At 42.6% G+C, this 22066-nt stretch overlaps 1 protein-coding gene and 1 pseudogene across 1 annotated transcript; one reads left to right on the top strand and one right to left on the bottom strand.

The window, feature by feature from the left end:
• Window positions 1-10566: 10566 nt before the first annotated feature.
• On the top strand, window positions 10567-13030 carry LOC131354050 (serine/threonine-protein kinase pim-1-like). Its single transcript, XM_058391311.1, has 5 exons — window positions 10567-11538; window positions 12042-12198; window positions 12286-12462; window positions 12580-12690; window positions 12835-13030. Exons 1-4 carry the CDS (start codon window positions 11356-11358, stop codon window positions 12684-12686), a joined length of 624 nt encoding a protein of 207 aa, XP_058247294.1. The 5' UTR covers window positions 10567-11355; the 3' UTR covers window positions 12687-12690; window positions 12835-13030.
• A 6228-nt stretch (window positions 13031-19258) lies between these two features.
• On the bottom strand, window positions 19259-21458 carry LOC131353819 (uncharacterized; annotated as a pseudogene).
• Window positions 21459-22066: the final 608 nt, after the last annotated feature.

Raw genomic sequence — 22066 nt, 5'->3', positions numbered from 1 at the left:
GCATTTCACACCTAGGCCTTCGCTGGTGTCCTTCCTGAATTAATCCACCTCTATACCATCATTATGACGCCACTAGATACTAATCAACCGTTATATAGCAAAGTAAAAAAGGAATTAGTCTACAGTATTTATAGTCTATTATAGAATAGTCAATTTTATTACGGTTACTTTTCTCAAAAAAGACATTCTTGATGCCATATGCAGCAAACTGAAATCTCCGGAGGACGCAGCATCCAAAATGAGACGCAGTGAATATAGAAACACTGTATAACAGTGCGTTGTGTCACAGGCTCTTGTAACGAACATGAATAAAATTACATTACATATAGCAAAAAACCAAATTAACACAATTCAGTCTCACAAGTTTCCTTTCACTGCAGTAAAAAACAAACAAACAAAAACCCCACGGTCCATCCCGGGGATCTGGAATGAAGGCAAACATAAATGGTTCTTTAAAAAGCTTACCAACTATTTTGAAGAATCTAAAGGATTTTCTTGAAAAGTCCACCTTGATAATGCATTTGTAAGGATGTCCACGAGCAAATCGATTTCTTCTCCTCTGTCAGCCATTGCGAGTTAACATATACAGTATATATTTTATTTAGTTTGTGCAGTTATCCAATCAGAGGACGGGAAATTGTCAACGTAAACGTATGCCTGCTAGATGGCCCCAGTGATGCCAACTCGAAATCTGATTGGTTAATGGAACCTCATTTCATTGCCATTTATTTTAAGCTACGGGTGCCTGCACTTTTAATTCTGAAGGCCTTACGGCCGGGCAACGGCCACTAGCTGAAATATGATTGGATAAATAATCTTATCATAAATATACACTACTGGAAGCAGCGCAACCGAGAGAAAAGCTATGAAATGTAGAGAATAGACTATCGGGAAAAATTTAATAGACATTCATTGAAAATTATATTAAAATGCAAGTCAGTGATTCAGATCACTGCTGTTTAGGCCAGCAGAGAAGGCCTCGCTGGCCCTGACGGTCCGCCACCGGCACAAACTAGCTTCATATCCGCATTTATTACTTCCATATACCTCCTCGTTGGCCTTCCCCTTTGCCTCCTTCCTGGCAGCTCCATGTCCAACATTCTCCTACCGATATACTCACTCTCCCTCCTCTGAACATGTCCAAACCATCTTAATCTGGCCTCCCTAACTTTGTCCCCCAAACGTCCAACATGAGCTGTCCCTCTGATCCTAATGCTGTCCAACCTTCTCACTCCCAAAGAGAACCTCAACATCTTCAGCTCTGCTACCTCCAGCTCTGACTCCTGTCTCTTCCTCAGTGACACTGCCTCTAAACCATACAGCATGGCCGGTCTCACCACTGTCTTGTACACCTTCCCCTTGATTCTTGCTGAAAATTTTCTATCACACAGAACTCCCGACACCTTTCTCCACCCATTCCAACCTGCCTGCACTGGCTTCTTTACCTCTTTCCCACACTCTCCATTACTCTGGACTGTTGACCCCAAGTACTTAAACTCCTGTACCTTCTTCACCTCTTCACCCTGTAATCTTACTGTTCCACTTCCCTCTCTTTCATTCACACACATGTACTCAGTCTTACTACGACTGACTTTCATTCCCCTTCTCTCCAGCGCAAACCTCCACCTCTCCAGGTTTTCCTCCACCTGTTCCCTGCTCTCACTACAGATCACAATGTATGTTGTTTATTATTATTAAACCATATTCAATATAGGGCATGAAGTCTAGACATGTTTCAAAGGTCATAGATATTTTTCTTGTTCATGTCTATTAAACATATGAAAAAAAGAACATAGAAAACAATTACTTCTTTCTTTGCACAGAGCTATTTACTTACACAAGCCTGTTAACCTTTTCTGATCACTTCTTCTAAACATGCAAAGTGTACATTCATTACTGAAACCACCTTAAATATAAAGCATAAAGAACATAGACATGTTTTTCAAATAACTTGTTCATGACTATTAAACACATGAAGAAAAGAACATAACCCAGGTTCACATTACATCCCCGCTGAGAAGAATCTAGTGTTGTCTGCCTTTGGCGAGGGCAGGAGAGCTCTCTGTATCACATGTATGCTTCGCCATCATGTGATATTTTAAACTCGACGTGCTGCGGTGATAACTTAATTCACATCCACAATAAATGCAGACTTTTGTCTTGTCGACAGAACCATCAGACATCCTTTTATATATAAAGAAGAAGTTTTTCTTTCTCAATTTCAATTTCTATATATATAGACACAGTATCTCACAAAAGTGAGTACACCCCTCACATTTTTGTAAATATTTTATTATATCTTTTCATGTGACAACACTGAAGAAATGACACTCTGCTACAATGTAAAGTAGTGAGTGTACAGCCTATATAACAGTGTGAATTCGCTGTCCCCTCAAAATAACTCAACACACTGCCATTAATGTCTAAGCCATTGTCAACAAAAGTGCGTACACCCCTAAGTGGAAATGTCCAAACTGGGCCCAATTAGCCATTTACCCTCCCCTGTGTCATGTGACTTGTTCGTGTTACAAGGTCTCAGGTGTGAATGAGGAGCAGGTGTGTTAAATTTGGTGTTATGGCTCTCACAGTCTCTCATACTGGTCACTGGAAGTTCAACATGGCACCTCATGGCAAAGAACTCTCTGAGGATCTGAAAAAAAGAATTGTTGCTCTACACAAAAATGGCCTAGGCTATAAGAAGATTGCCAAGTCCCTGAAACTGAGCTGCAGCACAGTGGGCAAGACCATACGGTGGTTTTACAGGACAGGTTCCACTCAGAACAGGCCTCGCCATTAGGGATGCAACAATACAGTTAACCCACGGTTCAATACGTACTGCGATTTTACCCACGGTTGTCGGTTCGGCTCTTTTTTCCCCAATCCACTATGTAATGAACAGTCACGGTGAGATAACGCTCTGTTGCCCCTGACGTCCAAATATCTGTTATTAGAGCAAGGCTTTGCGCATTAGCCAATTCCTTTTCAATTGTTTTGCGTGTTTTTCCGTAGAGGTCGGGAAAAAAGGACACGTCAGTGGTGTGTAACGCGGATCAGGCACTTTTATAAGTTGCCAAAAGCCCACATCACCGATCACAGAAAACGGCTGCAAATCATTAGCAATTATTATATTATAAATTAAATTATTTTTTGTGACTCTCGGAACCAGTTGTGTATGAATGCTGGAAGGAATCAGATAGGGGACTGTTGCTTTTTGGATGCCTGTGTTACCTGCTCTGCCATCCTGCTTCCACACAGTGATATCTCTGGGTGATGGAGCTGCAGATGTGCGGTCATGTTGGAAGTATTTCCATGTCAGTAGCTAACTCTTGTGTAACAGTGCTTGCACACAGTCATTTTTTGTTTAGCATTTTTGTTTCATCGGCATTATAGTCAACAAGAAATCCTAAATATTTGTCTCGCTTCAGCGCTCTCCAGGGTTAGAGTGAAATCTGACACCAGCATCGCGAGCATGTTTAAGCACCCCTAACTTTAGCGCTCACTGATTGGATATTTACTTGCGGGGAGGCGTGTCTGTCTCAGCGCGTAGACATACAGTACAGGCAAACACAAACAGGCGGTTCAGAGAGTAAAAAAATGCATGGTTATTATTATTTTAAGGAAAAACCGAAAAAACACGGTTCACATATTATATCGAGTATTGTGGCATCCCTACTCGCCACGGTCGACCAAAGAAGTTGAGTGCACGTGCTCAGCGTCATATCCGGAGGTTGTCTTTGGGAAATAGACGTATGAGCGCTGCCAGCATTGCTGCAGAGGTTGAAGGGGTGGGGGGTCAGCCTGTCAGTGCTCAGACCATACGCTGCACACTGCATCAAATTGGTCTGCATGGCTGTCGTCCCAGAAGGAAGCCTCTACTAAAGATGATGCACAAGAAACCCCGCATACAGTTGCTGAAGACAAGCAGACTAAGGACATGGATTACTGGAACCATGTCCTGTGGTCCGATGAGACCAAGATAAACTTATTTGGTTCAGATGGCTCAAGCGTGTGTGGCGGCAACCAGGTGAGGAGTACAAAGACAAGTGTGCCTTGCATACAGTCAAGCATGGTGGTGGGAGTGTCATGGTCTGGGCCTGCATGAGTGCTGCCAGCACTGGGGAGCTACAGTTCACTGAGGGAACCATGAATACTAACATGTACTGTGACATACTGAAGCAGAGCATGATCCCTTCCCTTCGGAGACTGGGCTGCAGGGCAGTATTCCAACATGATAACGACCCCAAACACACCTCCAAGATGACCACTGCCTTGCTAAAGAAGCTGAGGGTAAAGGTGATGGACTGGCCAAGGATGTCTCCAGACCTAAGCCCTACTGAGCATCTGTGGGGCATCCTCAAATGGAAGGTGGGGAAGCGCAAGGTCTCTAACATCCACCAGCTCTGTCATGTCATCATGGAGGAGTGGAAGAGGACTCCAGTGGCAACTTTGAGTGGAGCTCTGGTGAACTCCATGCCCAAGAGGATTAAGGCAGTGCTGGAAAATAATGGTGGACACACAACATATTGACACTTTGGGCCCAATTTTCCACTTAGGGGTGTACGCACTTTTGTTGACAATGGCTTAGGCATTAATGGCAGTGTGTTGAGTTATTTTGAGGGGACAGCGAATTGACACTGTTATATAGGCTGTACACTCACTACTTTACAGTGTAGCAGAGTGTCATTTCTTCAGTGTTGTCACATGAAAAGATATAATAAAATATTTACAAAAATGTGAGGGGTGTACTCACTTTTGTGAGATGAAGGGGCCATTACCGGCCACACACACTCACCAGCCAAGTTATTACCCAAAACGACCTCCACTCCCTCCACCGGCAAGGAAGGGCGCACTCCCATAGTCACTTCCCCTTTAACTAACTGGGACTGTAAAATAAACTTGTGCAAAGGAACAGACAATGTTTGGAGTGTAATCCCTCGAATTAAAATGTTCTTACCGACATATGAGCTGGATGAAAACGGACGTATGGAATCCAAAATGAAGGACTCTGTTGACCGAGTATCTCTCAACACCCTCACCGGTACACACTCACGTCCCTCTAAAAGAGAAACAAACCCTTCCGAAATAAATGGTGCATACCAGGGGCGTATCTAGGATTTGAAAACATAAATGGTGCATACCCTTTGTTGTGTTAAATTTCAGAACAATTCCTTTTAATAACGGACAGGTTTTCCGTACAGCGTACAGAAGGCACACGCGGAGAGCAACTCGTTAAAAGCACAGGCGCACAATTTTTATTCTTACCACGTCCCTGTTTGCTTTTAAGTACAGGACAGTCCTTCTTCCAGTGTCCGACTTCCAGACAATAACGACACATAGAATCAGATATCACCTTCTGAGAAGGTGAACCTCGATCACTCCGTTGCAGCTGTCGAAAGTGAAGATTTCCATTACCACGATTCCCATAACTAAATAGGTTTTTGTGAGTCACAACGAAATCATCCGCTAATGATGCAGCTTCAATGGCCGTACGAGGTTTATTTTCATTAATATACACTGCAATTTGATCGCGAACGATGTTCAACTGTTCAATAATCATCAGTTCACGTAACTCACTGAATGACTGTACGTTAGATGTTGTACACCAGCGATCAAAAATGATTACTTAACTCTCTTGTGACTTCCACGTGTGTTTGTCTCTCACTTTTCCTCCAAGTACGAAAACGTTGGCGATAAGCTTCTGGAAGCAGCTCCAAGGCTTTTAACACAGCAGATTTTACACCATCATACCTTTCTTTCCTCTACTGAAAGAGCAGTATACGCCTCCTGAGCTTTCCCCACTAACACGGATTGGAGCAGAACTGTACGGTCGGTCTCAGGCCATCCCCGTTCATCAGCTATGCTCTCAAATAACGAGAAAAAGACGTCCGGATCCCTCTCATTAAACACAGGCAACAAGTTCAGATGATTAATGATATCAAACGAACAGTCCGCGCGATCAATAGATGACCTGCCCTCACCTCGAAGTTTCAAAGTCTCCAACTTTAGCTGAAACTCTTGATTTTGCCGGTCCGCAGCTCATTTATGCTCGTGTTTCATTTTTCCAAACTCCATCTCACTCCGCTTCATCAAATCATCTCATTTACGTTTTTCTATTTCCAGTTCACGATCACGCATCTCCTTTTCGTGCAACTGCTGCATTTTAACAAGCTCTTTCTGCTGCTCAAACGATAAACCAACAAATGAAACTGATTTTTGAGCTGCAGGATCAACCCCAATTGTTACTTGTTTTTGCGAAATAGGTAAAAAAGAAAAAAAAAGCTGAAGATCGCTCAATTTATTTCTTATTAGTTCCCTGACCTCGTCTTTTCTCAATCGCCTATCAACGCCACTTAATTCATACCGTTCTACAATTTCCCAGTCCTAACAAAGCCGCCTTTTAATCTCTCCCAACAAATGAAGAAAGTTAAGAAGATTAAGAAAACGAATAAGTTTAACAGTTTAACATCAACCAAATCAAACCAATTGAAACTGGACGAGCCCCCATATGTTACACCGGGCTCAACGATGCAACATTAAAGGAGATGACACGGCGGAATAACTTCATTTTTATGTAATAACTTAATGACATCATATTTATTATGAGACAAATTAAGCAAAACATAATCAGGACATCAGTAGGTAACTTAAATCAAAATGCAAAGGAATACAAAACAAACATAACGCCACAAAATTGGAGCGCAGCTCTGGCAAACTGCCCAAGAAACAGCGGCGCAGCTCTCGACGAACCTGATTGGTTGAGTCAGCGCCATGACAACGGTTATTTTTCAAACTGAACAAAAACACACTTGCGTTGACCCGAGAGCATCATTTGATTTTGGCAAGTACTGAATTTCTTAAAGAAATCCAAAAACTGCTACAGAGGATGATGGACTTTGTGTGGGATATGGACTACCGATCACACGACACAGCTGAAATGCCCGTTTTCACGGAGCCACAAGCTGAGATGTGGGACTTGGACTCAGAGGCAGATGACACACCGATGCCTGAAAAGTTCACAACCTACCAAGAAATCCAATCGGAGGACTGGGATGTGGACGATGAGGTAATTAACTAGTTTCTTTTGATGTCTCATTATTTCTCATAATAAATAAGCCAGAAAATCTTCACATGTATATGGATATGATGTGTTTATCCAACTTTCAGGTCCAAGAGGTGCCCACTATACACGCTTCTTGTATGGAATTCCTCACTGATCCAAAGGGTATGTAACACAAATATTTACAGAAATATTTCAAAATGCAACATTTTCAATTGGTCAAAAACCAGAAAATGATGGAAACTCTGGGATGTTAATGATGTGGTCAATTCTTTTGACCGCAGTGTATATCTGAGGTAGATACGAAAGCTGTTTTTTTTAATATAAGTAACAACTGGCTTTTCTACCCATGATCAGAATGCTGTGATAAGGTTAGCAGTTATTGTGCTGTGGTATAAAAAGAGATAAAAAACACATACACGAAATAAACCACTGATTTATTACTGACCAATTCACCTGTAACGAGTGAAATAAGCTGTGGCTCCTTTAAGAGCAGAGCGCCATTTTGTTTTTTTTGTGTCGTGGTCAGTCTGCAGTCACGTGAGCCGCGAGTACAGCGATGTTTTTATTTTCATTTCTGTTGCTCATTTAAGTTGTCTTCTTTAAATAAATAACGCTGTTGCCAGTAAAAAATAAAAACCCCTCGAGATGTGAAATGCGACCTGTGTGAGCTTCGTGTGATTTCTGCTGCAACTTGAGTTAGGCGAGCGATCCCTTACGTTAATGCTAACTCAGCGCGTTACATACACACAGAAGAGGACAACAAACACGAGGCTCATTTTGTGTCTTTCTTTATTTGTTTTCTTTAGCACAGAGATTTCTCGATCTGTACACCATCGGAAATCTGCTGGGGAGTGGAGGCTTTGGATCAGTGTACGAAGGAGTTCGTCGCAAAGATGGACAGCAGGTAAATGCCTGTGCAAATCCTGCAGATTGCACTGGTCAACACAATACATGAACTGTAGAGCATTAATGAGGTTAATGACATGAGCATTGTCCAGAAAGAGACTTTCTCCAAAAACTTTCTCTGGTGATTTAAATCTGTAATAAGGTTGTCATTTCCTTGTAGCGCATCCCTAAGATAAGATTAGATAAAACTTCATTAATCCCCGCACTAGTTTTAAGCTTGTGTTTATGATTTCTGGGTCACGTGATCTCGTTTCTATTTTTCCCCGCGTGTTATTTGTCCCACCTTTTCCAGTGTTCTGTTCGCACCTTCCGCCCTCACCTGTTTTCCATCTGTCCACTGCTACACTTCACAGGGGTGTTTTGTTTTTGTTTTTGTTTGTAGGTCGCCATTAAACACATCCGTAAGGATGGCTCGGACCTGTACATCACCGTTGTAAGTAACCTTACTTGACTGCTGTGATAGTAGCAATAAAGTCCTGTTTACAATTGATTTAAAGACCAAAACTATGCAAAACTAATGCACCTTGCTGTCATTTTTCGGTAAAAGAATCCTAGATGCTGCATTAGTCACTGTTCCTGATTACTTTCATAAGTCAACACCCCCACCCCAATCAGATAGTTAGGGTCAATAACTAGATGACATCAAATCACATACAAGCAACAACATATTCATTATAAATTGATCAAGTAACATAATGTGAGCTAAAGGTGACTGACCCTTCAAACTAGCATACTTTCACCATGGTAACACATCTTACTGGACGTCACATGACCTCCAGAATATCACATACATTAGTGAAGAACTGAGATTGAGATGAAGAAACGCTAAACAGCAAAGTAATTCCTATAAAAAGTAATGTCTTCTTTTTTATACTTGTTCTTTGTGATTCTTCCATCCATATGCTGCAAAAATCTTCCTTTGAAAGTCTAATTCTCCTCAGTTCAGCCACGTTAGTCTTGGCTCACAGCAGCATCTAGGTTTCATATACTGTATCTATAGATTCTGATGTCACAAACTATGCTAATTTTCTGTCTGTTTGTTTTTTAATTGCTAGCCTGGCGAGACCTGCAAGCTCCATCTAGAGGTGGCTTTAATGCAAATGCTATCAAAGCCACCTCACTGCCAGTACGTCCTGCAGCTTGTGGATTGGTTTGAAATGGACAACTGCCTCCTGTTAGTCCTGGAAAGACCAATCCCCTGCATGGACGTGTACGAGTTATGCTTGAGTGAAGGAGGCACACTCAGCGAGCTACTGGCCAAAATGATCATGCTGCAGGTGATTCATCTTTCACTGTGGCCCCTCTTTGGATAACCAAAGAATTTGTTTGCTGTTGATTTGTTTGTTCTTGATAATGTGTTTGCTAGCTTTATCAGATGCTTCACAAAGTAAAAAACCCATAGAAATGGAGAACACAAAGTGATGCACAAATGCAAATAATAATGGTGAAGTTAGTAATACTAAGAAAAACAATCCACAAAGGCATCATGTGTTTTTTGTTTGTGTGTGTAATTTAGACACGTGTGAGATTGAACTGTTTATTTAGGGTTACTGATGTATGGTATGGCTGTGACTATGTGATGTGGCTGTAAGGGTCCAGTCTTGCTGAGACTGGTTGTTCTTTCTAGAGTATAGTACATAATTACAGTGTATATAGTTGTGTTTAGATGAAATTTAATTTAGCTCTTTTGACTTTGATCCTGAGTTTTCTTTAGTGTTCAATGACTGATGGTATTTATTATTATTATTATTATTATTATTATTATTATTTCATGCTGCAGGTGGTCGAGGCTGCCCGCTACTGCCAAAGTCACAAGGTTTTCCACCGTGACATCAAGGCGGAAAACCTTCTGTTCAACTCCGACACCCTGGACATTAAATTGATCGATTTTGGCTGTGGCGATTTGTGGCAGGACACGCCCTACGTGGAATATGCAGGTAATTGCACATCAACAGATATTGCACATAATTAAAGGAATATCTAAGTTGTGATGTTGCTGATGTTGTTCTTGCTCTTCTGCTCAGGAACCCCAGATTTTTGGCCTCCAGAATGGATCCAGCAACAACAGTACTACGCCGACCATGCTACCGTCTGGAGTCTGGGCATTCTCCTATACAGCATAGTCTGTGGAGAAATGCCCTTCAGTAATGAGGAGGAAATTGTTGCTGGGTCCCTCAATTTCATACCTGGCCTGTCTGAATGTGAGAGAATATAAAAACAGCATTTTGAGATATTACAACAAATCTGAGAAAAATGATAGTGAAGATTAAAAATTAGTGAGTAAATTTCTGTCTCTGTTTACTTCACTGCCCACACAGCCTGCCGCCATCTGATCAACTGGTGCTTGGAGCAAGATCCCACCAAAAGACCAAGCCTGAAGCAGATCAGTAAACATGGGTGGTTCACAGAAGGCCTTTCCGGTTAGCCAGGTAAAACATCAGATCTAATTAAAATGAACTAACACAGAATATGATCCAGCTCACATGGATTGTACTAGAACCCTACTGCATGCTTCTACAATAAAGTATCATGTAATTTTATTTTCATGACAATTGAACTTCTTCTTCTTCTTTCAGCTTTTCCCTTCAGGGGTGGCCACGGCGAATCATCTCTCTCCACCTATCCCTATCTTCTGCATCCTCAACCCTTGCACCCACTAGCTTCATATCCGCATTTATTACTTCCATATACCTCCTCTTTGGCCTTCCCCTTTGCCTCCTTCCTGGCAACTCCATGTCCAACATTCTCCTACCGATATACTCACTCTTCCTCCTCTGAACATGTCCAAACCATCTTAATCTGGCCTCCCTAACTTTGTCCCCCAAACGTCCAACATGAGCTGTCCCTCTGATGTACTCGTTCCTAATCCTGTCCAACCTTGTAACTCCCAAAGAGAACCTCAACATCTTCAGCTCTGCTACCTCCAGCTCTGACTCCTGTCTCTTCCTCGGTGACACTGCCTCTAAACCATACAGCATGGCCGGTCTCACCACTGTCTTGTACACCTTCCCCTTGATTCTTGCTGAAATTTTTCTATCACACAGAACTCCCGACACCTTTCTCCACCCATTCCAACCTGCCTGCACTGGCTTCTTTACCTCTTTCCCACACTCTCCATTACTCTGGACTGTTGACCCCAAGTACTTAAACTCCTGTACCTTCTTCACCTCTTCACCCTGTAATCTTACTGTTCCACTTCCCTCTCTTTCATTCACACACATGTACTCAGTCTTACTACGACTGACTTTCATTCTCCTTCTCTCCAGCGCAAACCTCCACCTCCTCAGGTTTTCCTCCACCTGCTCCCTGCTCTCACTACAGATCACAATGTCATCTGCAAACATCATCATCATTGTGAGACCTGCAAGCTCCATCTAGAGGTGGCTTTAATGCAAATGCTATCAAAGCCACCTCACTGCCAGTACGTCCTGCAGCTTGTGGATTGGTTTGAAATGGACAACTGCCTCCTGTTAGTCCTGGAAAGACCAATCCCCTGCATGGACGTGTACGAGTTATGCTTGAGTGAAGGAGGCACACTCAGCGAGCTACTGGCCAAAATGATCATGCTGCAGGTGATTCATCTTTCACTGTGGCCCCTCTTTGGATAACCAAAGAATTTGTTTGCTGTTGATTTGTTTGTTCTTGATAATGTGTTTGCTAGCTTTATCAGATGCTTCACAAAGTAAAAAACCCATAGAAATGGAGAACACAAAGTGATGCACAAATGCAAATAATAATGGTGAAGTTAGTAATACTAAGAAAAACAATCCACAAAGGCATCATGTGTTTTTTGTTTGTGTGTGTAATTTAGACACGTGTGAGATTGAACTGTTTATTTAGGGTTACTGATGTATGGTATGGCTGTGACTATGTGATGTGGCTGTAAGGGTCCAGTCTTGCTGAGACTGGTTGTTCTTTCTAGAGTATAGTACATAATTACAGTGTATATAGTTGTGTTTAGATGAAATTTAATTTAGCTCTTTTGACTTTGATCCTGAGTTTTCTTTAGTGTTCAATGACTGATGGTATTTATTATTATTATTATTATTATTATTATTATTATTACATGCTGCAGGTGGTCGAGGCTGCCCGCTACTGCCAAAGTCACAAGGTTTTCCACCGTGACATCAAGGCGGAAAACCTTCTGTTCAACTCCGACACCCTGGACATTAAATTGATCGATTTTGGCTGTGGCGATTTGTGGCAGGACACGCCCTACGTGGAATATGCAGGTAATTGCACATCAACAGATATTGCACATAATTAAAGGAATATCTAAGTTGTGATGTTGCTGATGTTGTTCTTGCTCTTCTGCTCAGGAACCCCAGATTTTTGGCCTCCAGAATGGATCCAGCAACAACAGTACTACGCCGACCATGCTACCGTCTGGAGTCTGGGCATTCTCCTATACAGCATAGTCTGTGGAGAAATGCCCTTCAGTAATGAGGAGGAAATTGTTGCTGGGTCCCTCAATTTCATACCTGGCCTGTCTGAATGTGAGAGAATATAAAAACAGCATTTTGAGATATTACAACAAATCTGAGAAAAATGATAGTGAAGATTAAAAATTAGTGAGTAAATTTCTGTCTCTGTTTACTTCACTGCCCACACAGCCTGCCGCCATCTGATCAACTGGTGCTTGGAGCAAGATCCCACCAAAAGACCAAGCCTGAAGCAGATCAGTAAACATGGGTGGTTCACAGAAGGCCTTTCCGGTTAGCCAGGTAAAACATCAGATCTAAATAAAATGAACTAACACAGAATATGATCCAGCTCACATGGATTGTACTAGAACCCTACTGCATGCTTCTACAATAAAGTATCATGTAATTTTATTTTCATGACAATTGAACTTCTTCTTCTTTCAGCTTTTCCCTTCAGGGGTGGCCACGGCGAATCATCTCTCTCCACCTATCCCTATCTTCTGCATCCTCAACCCTTGCACCCACTAGCTTCATATCCGCATTTATTACTTCCATATACCTCCTCTTTGGCCTTCCCCTTTGCCTCCTTCCTGGCAGCTCCATGTCCAACATTCTCCTACCGATATACTCACTCTTCCTCCTCTGAACATGTCCAAACCATCTTAATCTGGCCTCCCTAACTTTGTCCCCCAAACGTCCAACATGAGCTGTCCCTCTGATGTACTCGTTCCTAATCCTGTCCAACCTTGTAACTCCCAAAGAGAACCTCAACATCTTCAGCTCTGCTACCTCCAGCTCTGACTCCTGTCTCTTCCTCGGTGACACTGCCTCTAAACCATACAGCATGGCCGGTCTCACCACTGTCTTGTACACCTTCCCCTTGATTCTTGCTGAAATTTTTCTATCACACAGAACTCCCGACACCTTTCTCCACCCATTCCAACCTGCCTGCACTGGCTTCTTTACCTCTTTCCCACACTCTCCATTACTCTGGACTGTTGACCCCAAGTACTTAAACTCCTGTACCTTCTTCACCTCTTCACCCTGTAATCTTACTGTTCCACTTCCCTCTCTTTCATTCACACACATGTACTCAGTCTTACTACGACTGACTTTCATTCTCCTTCTCTCCAGCGCAAACCTCCACCTCCTCAGGTTTTCCTCCACCTGCTCCCTGCTCTCACTACAGATCACAATGTCATCTGCAAACATCATTGTCCAAGGAGACTCCTGTCTGACCTCCTCTGACAACTGGTCCACCACCATAGCAAACAGGAAGGGGCTCGGAGCCGATCCCTGATGCAGTCCCACCTCCACTTTGAACTTCTCTGTTTGACCTACAGCACACCTCACCACTGTCCTGCTCCTCTCATACATGTCCTGCACCACTCTGACATACTTCTCTGCTACTCCTGACTTCCTCATACAGTACCACAGCTCTTCTCTTGGCACCATGTCATACGCTTTCTCCAAATCTACAAACACACAGTGCAACTCTCTCTGACCATCCCTATACTTCTCCTTCAACATTCTCAGAGCAAAAATTGCATCTGTTGTGCTCTTTCTGGGCATGAAGCCATACTGCTGCTCACAAATTTCCACTACCTTCCTTAACCTAGCTTCCACTACTCTTTCCCATAGCTTCATTGTGTGGCTCATCAACTTTATCCCCCTGTAGTTGCTGCAACTCTGCATGTCACCCTTATTCTTAAAGATCGTCACCCTTATTCTTAAAGATCGTCACCCTTATTCTTAATGATCGGCACTAATACGCTTCTTCTCCATTCCTCAGGCATCTTCTCACTCTCTAAAACCCTGTTAAACAAACTAGTTAAAAATTCCACTGCTGCCTCTCCTAGACACTTCCAGACCTCCACCGGGATGTCGTCAGGACCAACTGCCTTTCCACTTTTCATTCACTTCAAAGCCTTCCTGACTTCATCCTTTCTAATCTTATCTACTTTCTGTTCCGCAGAGTTCACCCTTTCAACTCTTTTTTCCCTCTCATTTTCCTCATTCATCAGCTCTTCAAAGTACTCCTTCCATCTCCTCTGTACACTCTCCTCACTTGTGAGCACCTTTCCATCTCTATCCTTAATAACTCTAACTTGCTGCACATCCTTCCCATCTCGATCCCTCTGCCTAGCTAACCTGTACAAGTCCTTCTCTCCGTCTCTAGTGTCTAACCCAGTGTGCAACTCGTCATATGCCTTCTGCTTGGCCTTAGACACCTCCCTCTTCACTCTGCGCTGTAACTCCTTGTATTCCTGTCTATTCTCTTCAGTCCTGTCCATGTCCCACTTCTTCTTGGCTAACCTCTTCCTCTGAATACTATCCTGAACTTCCTCATTCCACCACCAAGTCTCCTTATCTTCTTTCCTCCTTCCAGATGACACACCCAGCACCTTTCTTCCTGTCTCCCTGATCACTTCTGCTGTAGTTTCCCCAGTCATCTGGCAGCACTACCCGACCACCCAGAGCCTGCCTCAACTTCTGTCTAAATTCCTCACAACATTCCTCCTTTTTCAGCTTCCACCACTTGGTTTTCTTCTCTATCGCTATCTTTGACCTCTTCTTACAGACCTTCAGAGTCATCCTACACACCACCTTCCTATGCTGTCTGGCTACACTCTCTCCCACTACCACTTTACAGTCACTAATCTCTTTCAGATTGCCTCTTCTACATAGGATGTAGTCTACCTGTGTGCTCCTACCTCCACTCTTGTAAGTCACTCTATGCTCCTCCCTCTTCTGAATATAAGTGTTAATCACAGCCATGTCCATCCTCCTAGCAAAGTCCACTACCATCTGTCCTTCAAGGTTCCTTTCCTTAACTCCAAACTTGCCCATCACCTCCTCATCACCTGTGTTCCCCTCACCAACAGGTCCATTAAAATCTGTTCCTATCACCACTCTCTCACCTGTGGGAATAGTCTCTATCACCTCATCTAATTCACTCCAGAATCTCTTTTTCTCCTCTAACTCACAACCTACCTGTGGGGCATAAGCACTAACAAAATTCAACATCATCCCTGATGTAACTTCAGACTCATCACCCTGTCCGACACTCTCTTCACCTCCAGAACATTCCTCACAAACTCCTCCTTCAGGGCCACACCTACCCCATTTCTCTTACTATCCACACCATAATAAAACAGCTTGAATCCTGCTCCTATAGGACGAGCCTTGCTACCCTTCCACCTGGTCTCCTGTACACACAGTATATCCACCTTCCTTCTCTCCATCATATCAGCCAGCTCTCTACCTTTCCCTGTCACAGTACCAACATTCAGAGTTCCTATTCTCAGTCCTACACTTTTACCTTTCCTCTTCTCTCTCTGTCTGCACACTCTCTTCCCTCCTCTACTTCTTCGACCAACAGTAGCCCAATTTCCACCAGCGCCCTGTAGGTCAACGGCGCCCATGGCGGTCGTTAACCCGGGCCTCGACCGATCCGTTATGAAATTCAGAGTACTGACGATTCGCATGGTTAAATTTGGCTAGATTTTTCATGACAATTGAACAAGAAATCAAATAAGGAAACATTAGGTTCTACAATACTCTATATTAATTTAAACATGTTTTTATTCCACAGATGATTAATAGGCCATGTTGGATCAGGCCATCAGCACCCAACACATTTTAATTACTAATTATAATTACAAATAAATTATAATTCCTGTAAATATATTCCTGTGAATAAATTATGATTCCCGTAAATATATTCCTGTAAATAAATTTGAATTTCTGTAAATCAATTCCTGTAAATAAATTAGAAATACTGTAAATAAATTATGAAACTTATACCTGACTGGCTGCTGTTTGCTTTCATTCAATATCATCATATTTATGATCTTCTGCTTGGAGCCGTCAGCATTTATGACGCAACGTCCTCTGCTGTAGATGAACACAAATGGATAGCTTAAAAATCTGCACTTCCCATCAACAGTTCATGCCCAAATCTCACTGTCGCTTCAGTCGATGATTTCATATGAATATAATGTAGACTTGAATTTAAGACCTTCTGCTGTAATCATGAATTCAATTCAGTTTATTTTGTATAGCGCCTTTTACAATGAACATTGTCTCAAAGCAGCTTTACAAAAGAAGAAAACAGAGAAAGGGGAGGGGAAAATGAAAAATAATAATAAAAAATAACTAATTAACTAGAAATAAGAATAAATTATTAAATTCTATAGTTAGACTATTTTATTTTATCCCTAATGAGCAAGCCTGTGGCAACGGTGGCAAGGAAGAAACCTTGAGAGGAACCAGGCTCAGAAGGGAACCCATCCTCATTTGGGTGACACTAAACAGAAAATAATGTAACTGTAGCTGATTAATGTCCTTTCTACAACAGCAATCAATGACCCATGAGGAACCATTAGGTCAGTGTAGTTTCTAAGGTCATTATAAACACTAGTTCTTTGCTGTCATGGGCTGACAGATGTAATGGCATATCTGTGATGGTGTGAAAGTCCCCAAGTGGCTCTGTCCATGGCTGTCTCCTGGTCCACACAGATCCATCCACAGCATCAGTGGGCACCATCACGCGGCGAGACTCCGACCAGGGGTAGGGCAGCGGTCGCACTGGAAACTGGCAAACACTGGGAGCTCAGGAGTGGGGTGTATAGCTCGACAGAGAAGGTAGAGAGAGAAAGAGAAAGATATTAAGTTTCTGATCATGTGATGCTTAAAGACAAAGTAGAATTATGTGTAAAGTGCAGGCAGGGACTCCGGCAAGACTAGCTATGACAGCATAACTGAAAGGGAGAGCCAGAAGGTCACAGACATGAAGGCTTCCCGGGACATAAAGCATCCAACCACTTCACAGTCAGCAAACCTGAGCGACTTGCGAGGGTGGTAAGATGATAGCATCCAACACATCCCAGTACACCAAACACTCTATGACCATGAACCTTCCAGATCTGCTCCTTTGCCTAAGAAAACTATACATTAAAAGCTTGACTAAACAAATGTGTCTTCAGCCTAGACTTAAACATTGAGACTGTGTCTGAATTCCGAACACTAATCGGAAGGTTCCATAACTTTGGGGCTTTGAAAGAGAAAGCTCTGCCCCCTGCTGTAGCCTTTGCTACTTGAGGTACTACCAAGTAACCAGCACCCTTTGATCGGAGTAGGCGTGGCGGATCATAAAAGACTAAAAGTTCGCTCAGGTACTGTGGCGCGAGACCATTTAGTGCTTTATAGGTTAGTAACAGTATTTTATAATCAATGCGAAATTTGACTGGGAGCCAATGTAGTGTGGCTAAAATAGGAGTGATGTGCTCATATCTTCTGGTTCTAGTTAGGACTCTAGCTGCTGCATTCTGGACTAACTGGAGCTTGTTTCTGCTCCTACTGGAACATCCAGACAGTAAGACATTACAATAATCCAACCAAGAGGTAACAAAAGCATGAACTAATTTTTCTGCATCATGAAGCGACAACATATTTCTCATCTTAGCAATATTCCTAAGATGGAAGAAGGCTACCCGAGTGATATTATCTACATGAGCTTCGAATGAAAGACCAGAATCAATAATCACACCAAGATCTTTTATTGCTGGACAAGATGAAACCAAAAGACCATCCACCATTACTCTGTAATCAGAAAGCTCACTTCTAACTGCCTGTGGTCCTAGTACAAGCACCTCTGTCTTGCTGTCAGCCGTTTAGCTGAAACATATAGCCGTGTGTCATCTGCATTACAGTGGAAGCTAATACCATGTTTACGAATAATTGCACCAAGGGGTAACATATATAGGGAGAAAAGCAGTGGGCCTAAGACAGAACCTTGTGGAACACCGAACATAACCTTGGTATGCATGGAGAAGTCACCATCTAGATCTACAAACTGATATCGGTCAGTCAGATAAGACCTGAGCCAGGAGAGGGCTGTTCCTTTAACACCAACAACATGTTCTAGTCTATCAAGTAGAACAGTGTGGTCAATGGTGTCAAAAGCTGCACTAAGATCGAGTAACACCAGTAGGGAGACACAACCCTGATCAGAAGCCAGTAACAGGTCATTTACCACTTTAACCAGTGCTGTCTCTGTGCTGTGATGAGGCCTAAATCCTGACCGATACATTTCATAAATGTTATTTCTATGCAGGTATGAACATAACTGCTGTGCTACAGCCTTTTCTAGGATCTTGGAGATAAAGGGCAGGTTTGATATCGGTCTATAGTTAGACAGCTGACAGGGGTCGAGGTCCGGTTTTTTAATCAAGGGTTTGATAACTGCTAGCTTAAAAGATTTAGGCACATAGCCAGTGCTTAGAGAAGAATTAATTACTTTTAGAAGGGGTTCAGTAGCTACTGGTAATATCTGTTTAAGGAAAGATGTGGGTAAAGGATCTAGGATGCAGGTAGAAGATTTTGAAGAAGAAATTAGTGAAATTAGATCAGGCTCTTGAAGTGGAGTGAAGCACTCTAAGCTCTGATCAGAAATAGCTATATTATCTAAAGGATTATCTATCAAATAATATGGTTTTAAATTAATAGTCTGAATTTTTTGCCTGATATTGTCAATTTTTTCATTGAAAAAATTCATGAAATCATTGCTGCTAAATGTAGATGGTGTGCGCTTTTCTACAGTGGTTTTGCTCCTAGTTAGTTTTGCTACAGCGCTAAATAAAAATTTTGGATTGTTTTTGTTATCTTCGATTAGGGCAGAGAGATACGCTGATCTAGCAGCACTAAGAGAATTTTTGTATCTCAGAAGGCTTTCCTTCCACGCAATCTGGAATACTGCTAATTTAGTTTGACGCCATTTACGCTCTAGTTTCCTAGCTGATTGTTTTAAAGCTCGTGTTTGGTCATTGTACCAGGGTGCTAGTTTCTTGTCTTTTTTTCCTTTTAAGTGGAGCTACAGTGTCTAGGGTGTTCCGAAATAATGACTCCAACTAATCAGTCGCCTGGTCAAGTTCTGTAGGGTCGGAAGGTGAACCAATCATGAGTGATAATTCTGGGAGACTATCGGTAAATCTCTCTGCAGTAGCAGACGTAAATATATGCTTCATACGGTAATGCGGCAAGTTGCGCATCTCGTGACTAAGACGCATTCTAAATGAAACTAGATAATGATCTGAGATAGCTTCCGACTGTGGAAGAGTGCCTATGTTTTCTATATTTAATCCGAATGTAAAAATGAGATCCAGAGTGTGACCTCCATTATGAGTGGGTCCTATTACATTTTGATTAACACCTAATGAATCTAAGATGGACACAACTGCTGCTCTCAGAGGGTCTTCTGGCTTATCAAAGTGAATGTTGAAGTCTCCTACTATTAATGCTTTGTCTAAAGAAACAACAAGGTTTGAAGTAAAATCTGCAAATTCACTAAGGAATTCAGAGTATGGCCCTGGGGGTCTGTAAATAACAATTAGTGGAATTGACTCTGTGAACTTATTATTAGTACTTGCATACGTTAGGTTAGTATAAAGAACTTCGAATGTGTTGAATTGATGTCTGGCTTATTATCATGAATAACTGCGACACCTCCTCCCCTGCCTGTTAGACGCGGTTGGTGCATATAGCTATAGCCAGGTGGACAAGCTTCATTTAATGCTACGTACTCGTTTTGTTTAATCCATGTTTCTGTTAAACAAAGAACGCTGAACTCCTGATCAGTAATCAGTTCATCAATTATAAGTGTTTTAGTTGACAGAGATCTAATATTTAACAGTCCTAGCTTCAGATCAAAGGTGCTGGCTGTGCATTCACTATCATCTAGTTTTATTTTAATCAGGTTACTAAAACAAATTTTCTGATTGTTAAAACATTTTCGTTTGGGAATAGACACAGTCACAATGTTATGAACCCTGAGTGACGACTCTTTGCAGCTAGCAGACGGTCGGATTAACCTGCTTGTCTGCTCCCTGGCCCTGGCCCTGGATTGTCACCGATTAACTAGATCTGCTCTAAGACTATGTGCTATGCTGCAAGAAATGAATGAGAGCAGCACCCACCCGAGTGGGATGGACACCGTCCCGTCCTAACAGGCCAGCCTTGCCCTCAAAAGAGCTCCAATTGTCTATGAAGCCCACATTGTTTTCGGAGCACCACCTGGACATCCAGCAGTTCAGCGACCGTAACCTGCTGTAAGCTACATCGCCACGCCGCATTGGGATGGGGCCAGAGCATACTACGGCATCGGACATCGCCTTTGCTAATTTACACACCTCTACAACATTACTCTTAGTAACCTCAGACTGACGAAGGCGTATATCATTAGCTCCTACATGGAAAACTATCTTGGAGAACCTGTGCTTGCCTAGGACCCTAAGATTACCTGCAATGTCCGGTGCCCTGGCTCCCGGAATACACCTAACCTGTGCTGCTGGAGCCCCTAAAGGCCTAGCTAATTTCACATGCCTTAAAATTGAGTCTCCTATAACCAGATCTCTTTCAGGTTTCTCAGCGGGTTCTTCACTGAGGAGAGCAAACCTGTTGGTCATGTGAAGCGGAGAGGAGTGGTGCTCCCGTGGGCAAGCCTTAGCGTTAGCCTTGGCTGCGCGACTATGCTGCCGAGTCGTCACCCATTCGCCCCGCTGTGAGGGCTCTAATGCCGGATTGGGGGGTTACTAACTCCACCTAAGGCATCCAGACTTCCTCCTACAGACACTACACTACTGTCACCATCACTAACCCTCTCTAGAGTCTGGATGCGCACCTCTAAAGCTAATATCTTCTCCGTCAGAGAGCTAACTAGCGTACACTTATCACAGGTAAAATTAACACTAACGACGGAGGAAGAATTACTGAACATCCTGCAGCTCAAACACTGAACAAGCTGAAAGGTAGTCATAGTGAATGATCACGTACCTTTGAGTGAATCTATCCCCCGACTGCTGTGTAAAAACCGGGGGGGGGGGGGGGGGGCTTCACCCAATAGAAAAACAAAAGAACAATTAACTGCGATATGCAAGTAAAGATTTAGCAAACGAAACCTGGCAGAGTAAGAAATTTAGGTCAAAGAGAAAAAGAAACAGACGATATAAACTTCGAATGAAAAACGCCAACACAGGCAAGAACTCGCGGTAAGCGAAAACTGAGCTCATCCTGAGATTCTTATTCACAATATACTCATACTGCAAATCCTTTTAAATATACGTAGAACTGTTTATATTATACAATTGTATACGTTTCATTATATATATCATATACACTGATCAGGCATAACCTTATGACCACCTGCTTAATATTGTGCTGGTCCTCCTTTGGCTGCCAAAACAGCCCTGACCTATCGAGGTATGGACTCCGCTAGATCCCTGAAGGTACGCTGTGGTATCTGGCACCAAGATGTTAGCAGCAGATCCTTTAAGTTGCAAGGTGGGGCCTCCATGGGTTGGACTTGTTTCTCCAGCACATCCCACAGATGCTCGATTGGATTGAGATCTGGGGAATTTGGAGGCCAAGTCAACACCTCAAACTCATTGTTGTGCTCATCAAACCATTCCTGAACCATTTGGGCTTTGTGGCACGGTGCATTATCCTGCTGAAAGAGACCACAGTCATCAGGGAATACCGTTTCTATGAAAGGGTGTACATGGTCTGCAACATGGATGGCAGGACCCAATGTTTCCCAGCAGAACATTGCCCAAAGCATGACACTGCCTTAAATCCTTACACGTGTCCATTTTTCCTGCTTCTAACACATCTCCTTTGA

The sequence above is a fragment of the Hemibagrus wyckioides genome, linkage group LG06 (genome assembly GCF_019097595.1).
Source record: "Hemibagrus wyckioides isolate EC202008001 linkage group LG06, SWU_Hwy_1.0, whole genome shotgun sequence".
NCBI lineage: Eukaryota > Metazoa > Chordata > Actinopteri > Siluriformes > Bagridae > Hemibagrus > Hemibagrus wyckioides.
The sequence above is the reverse complement of the archived record's forward strand: the minus strand, read 5'-3'. Positions and strand labels throughout refer to the sequence as shown.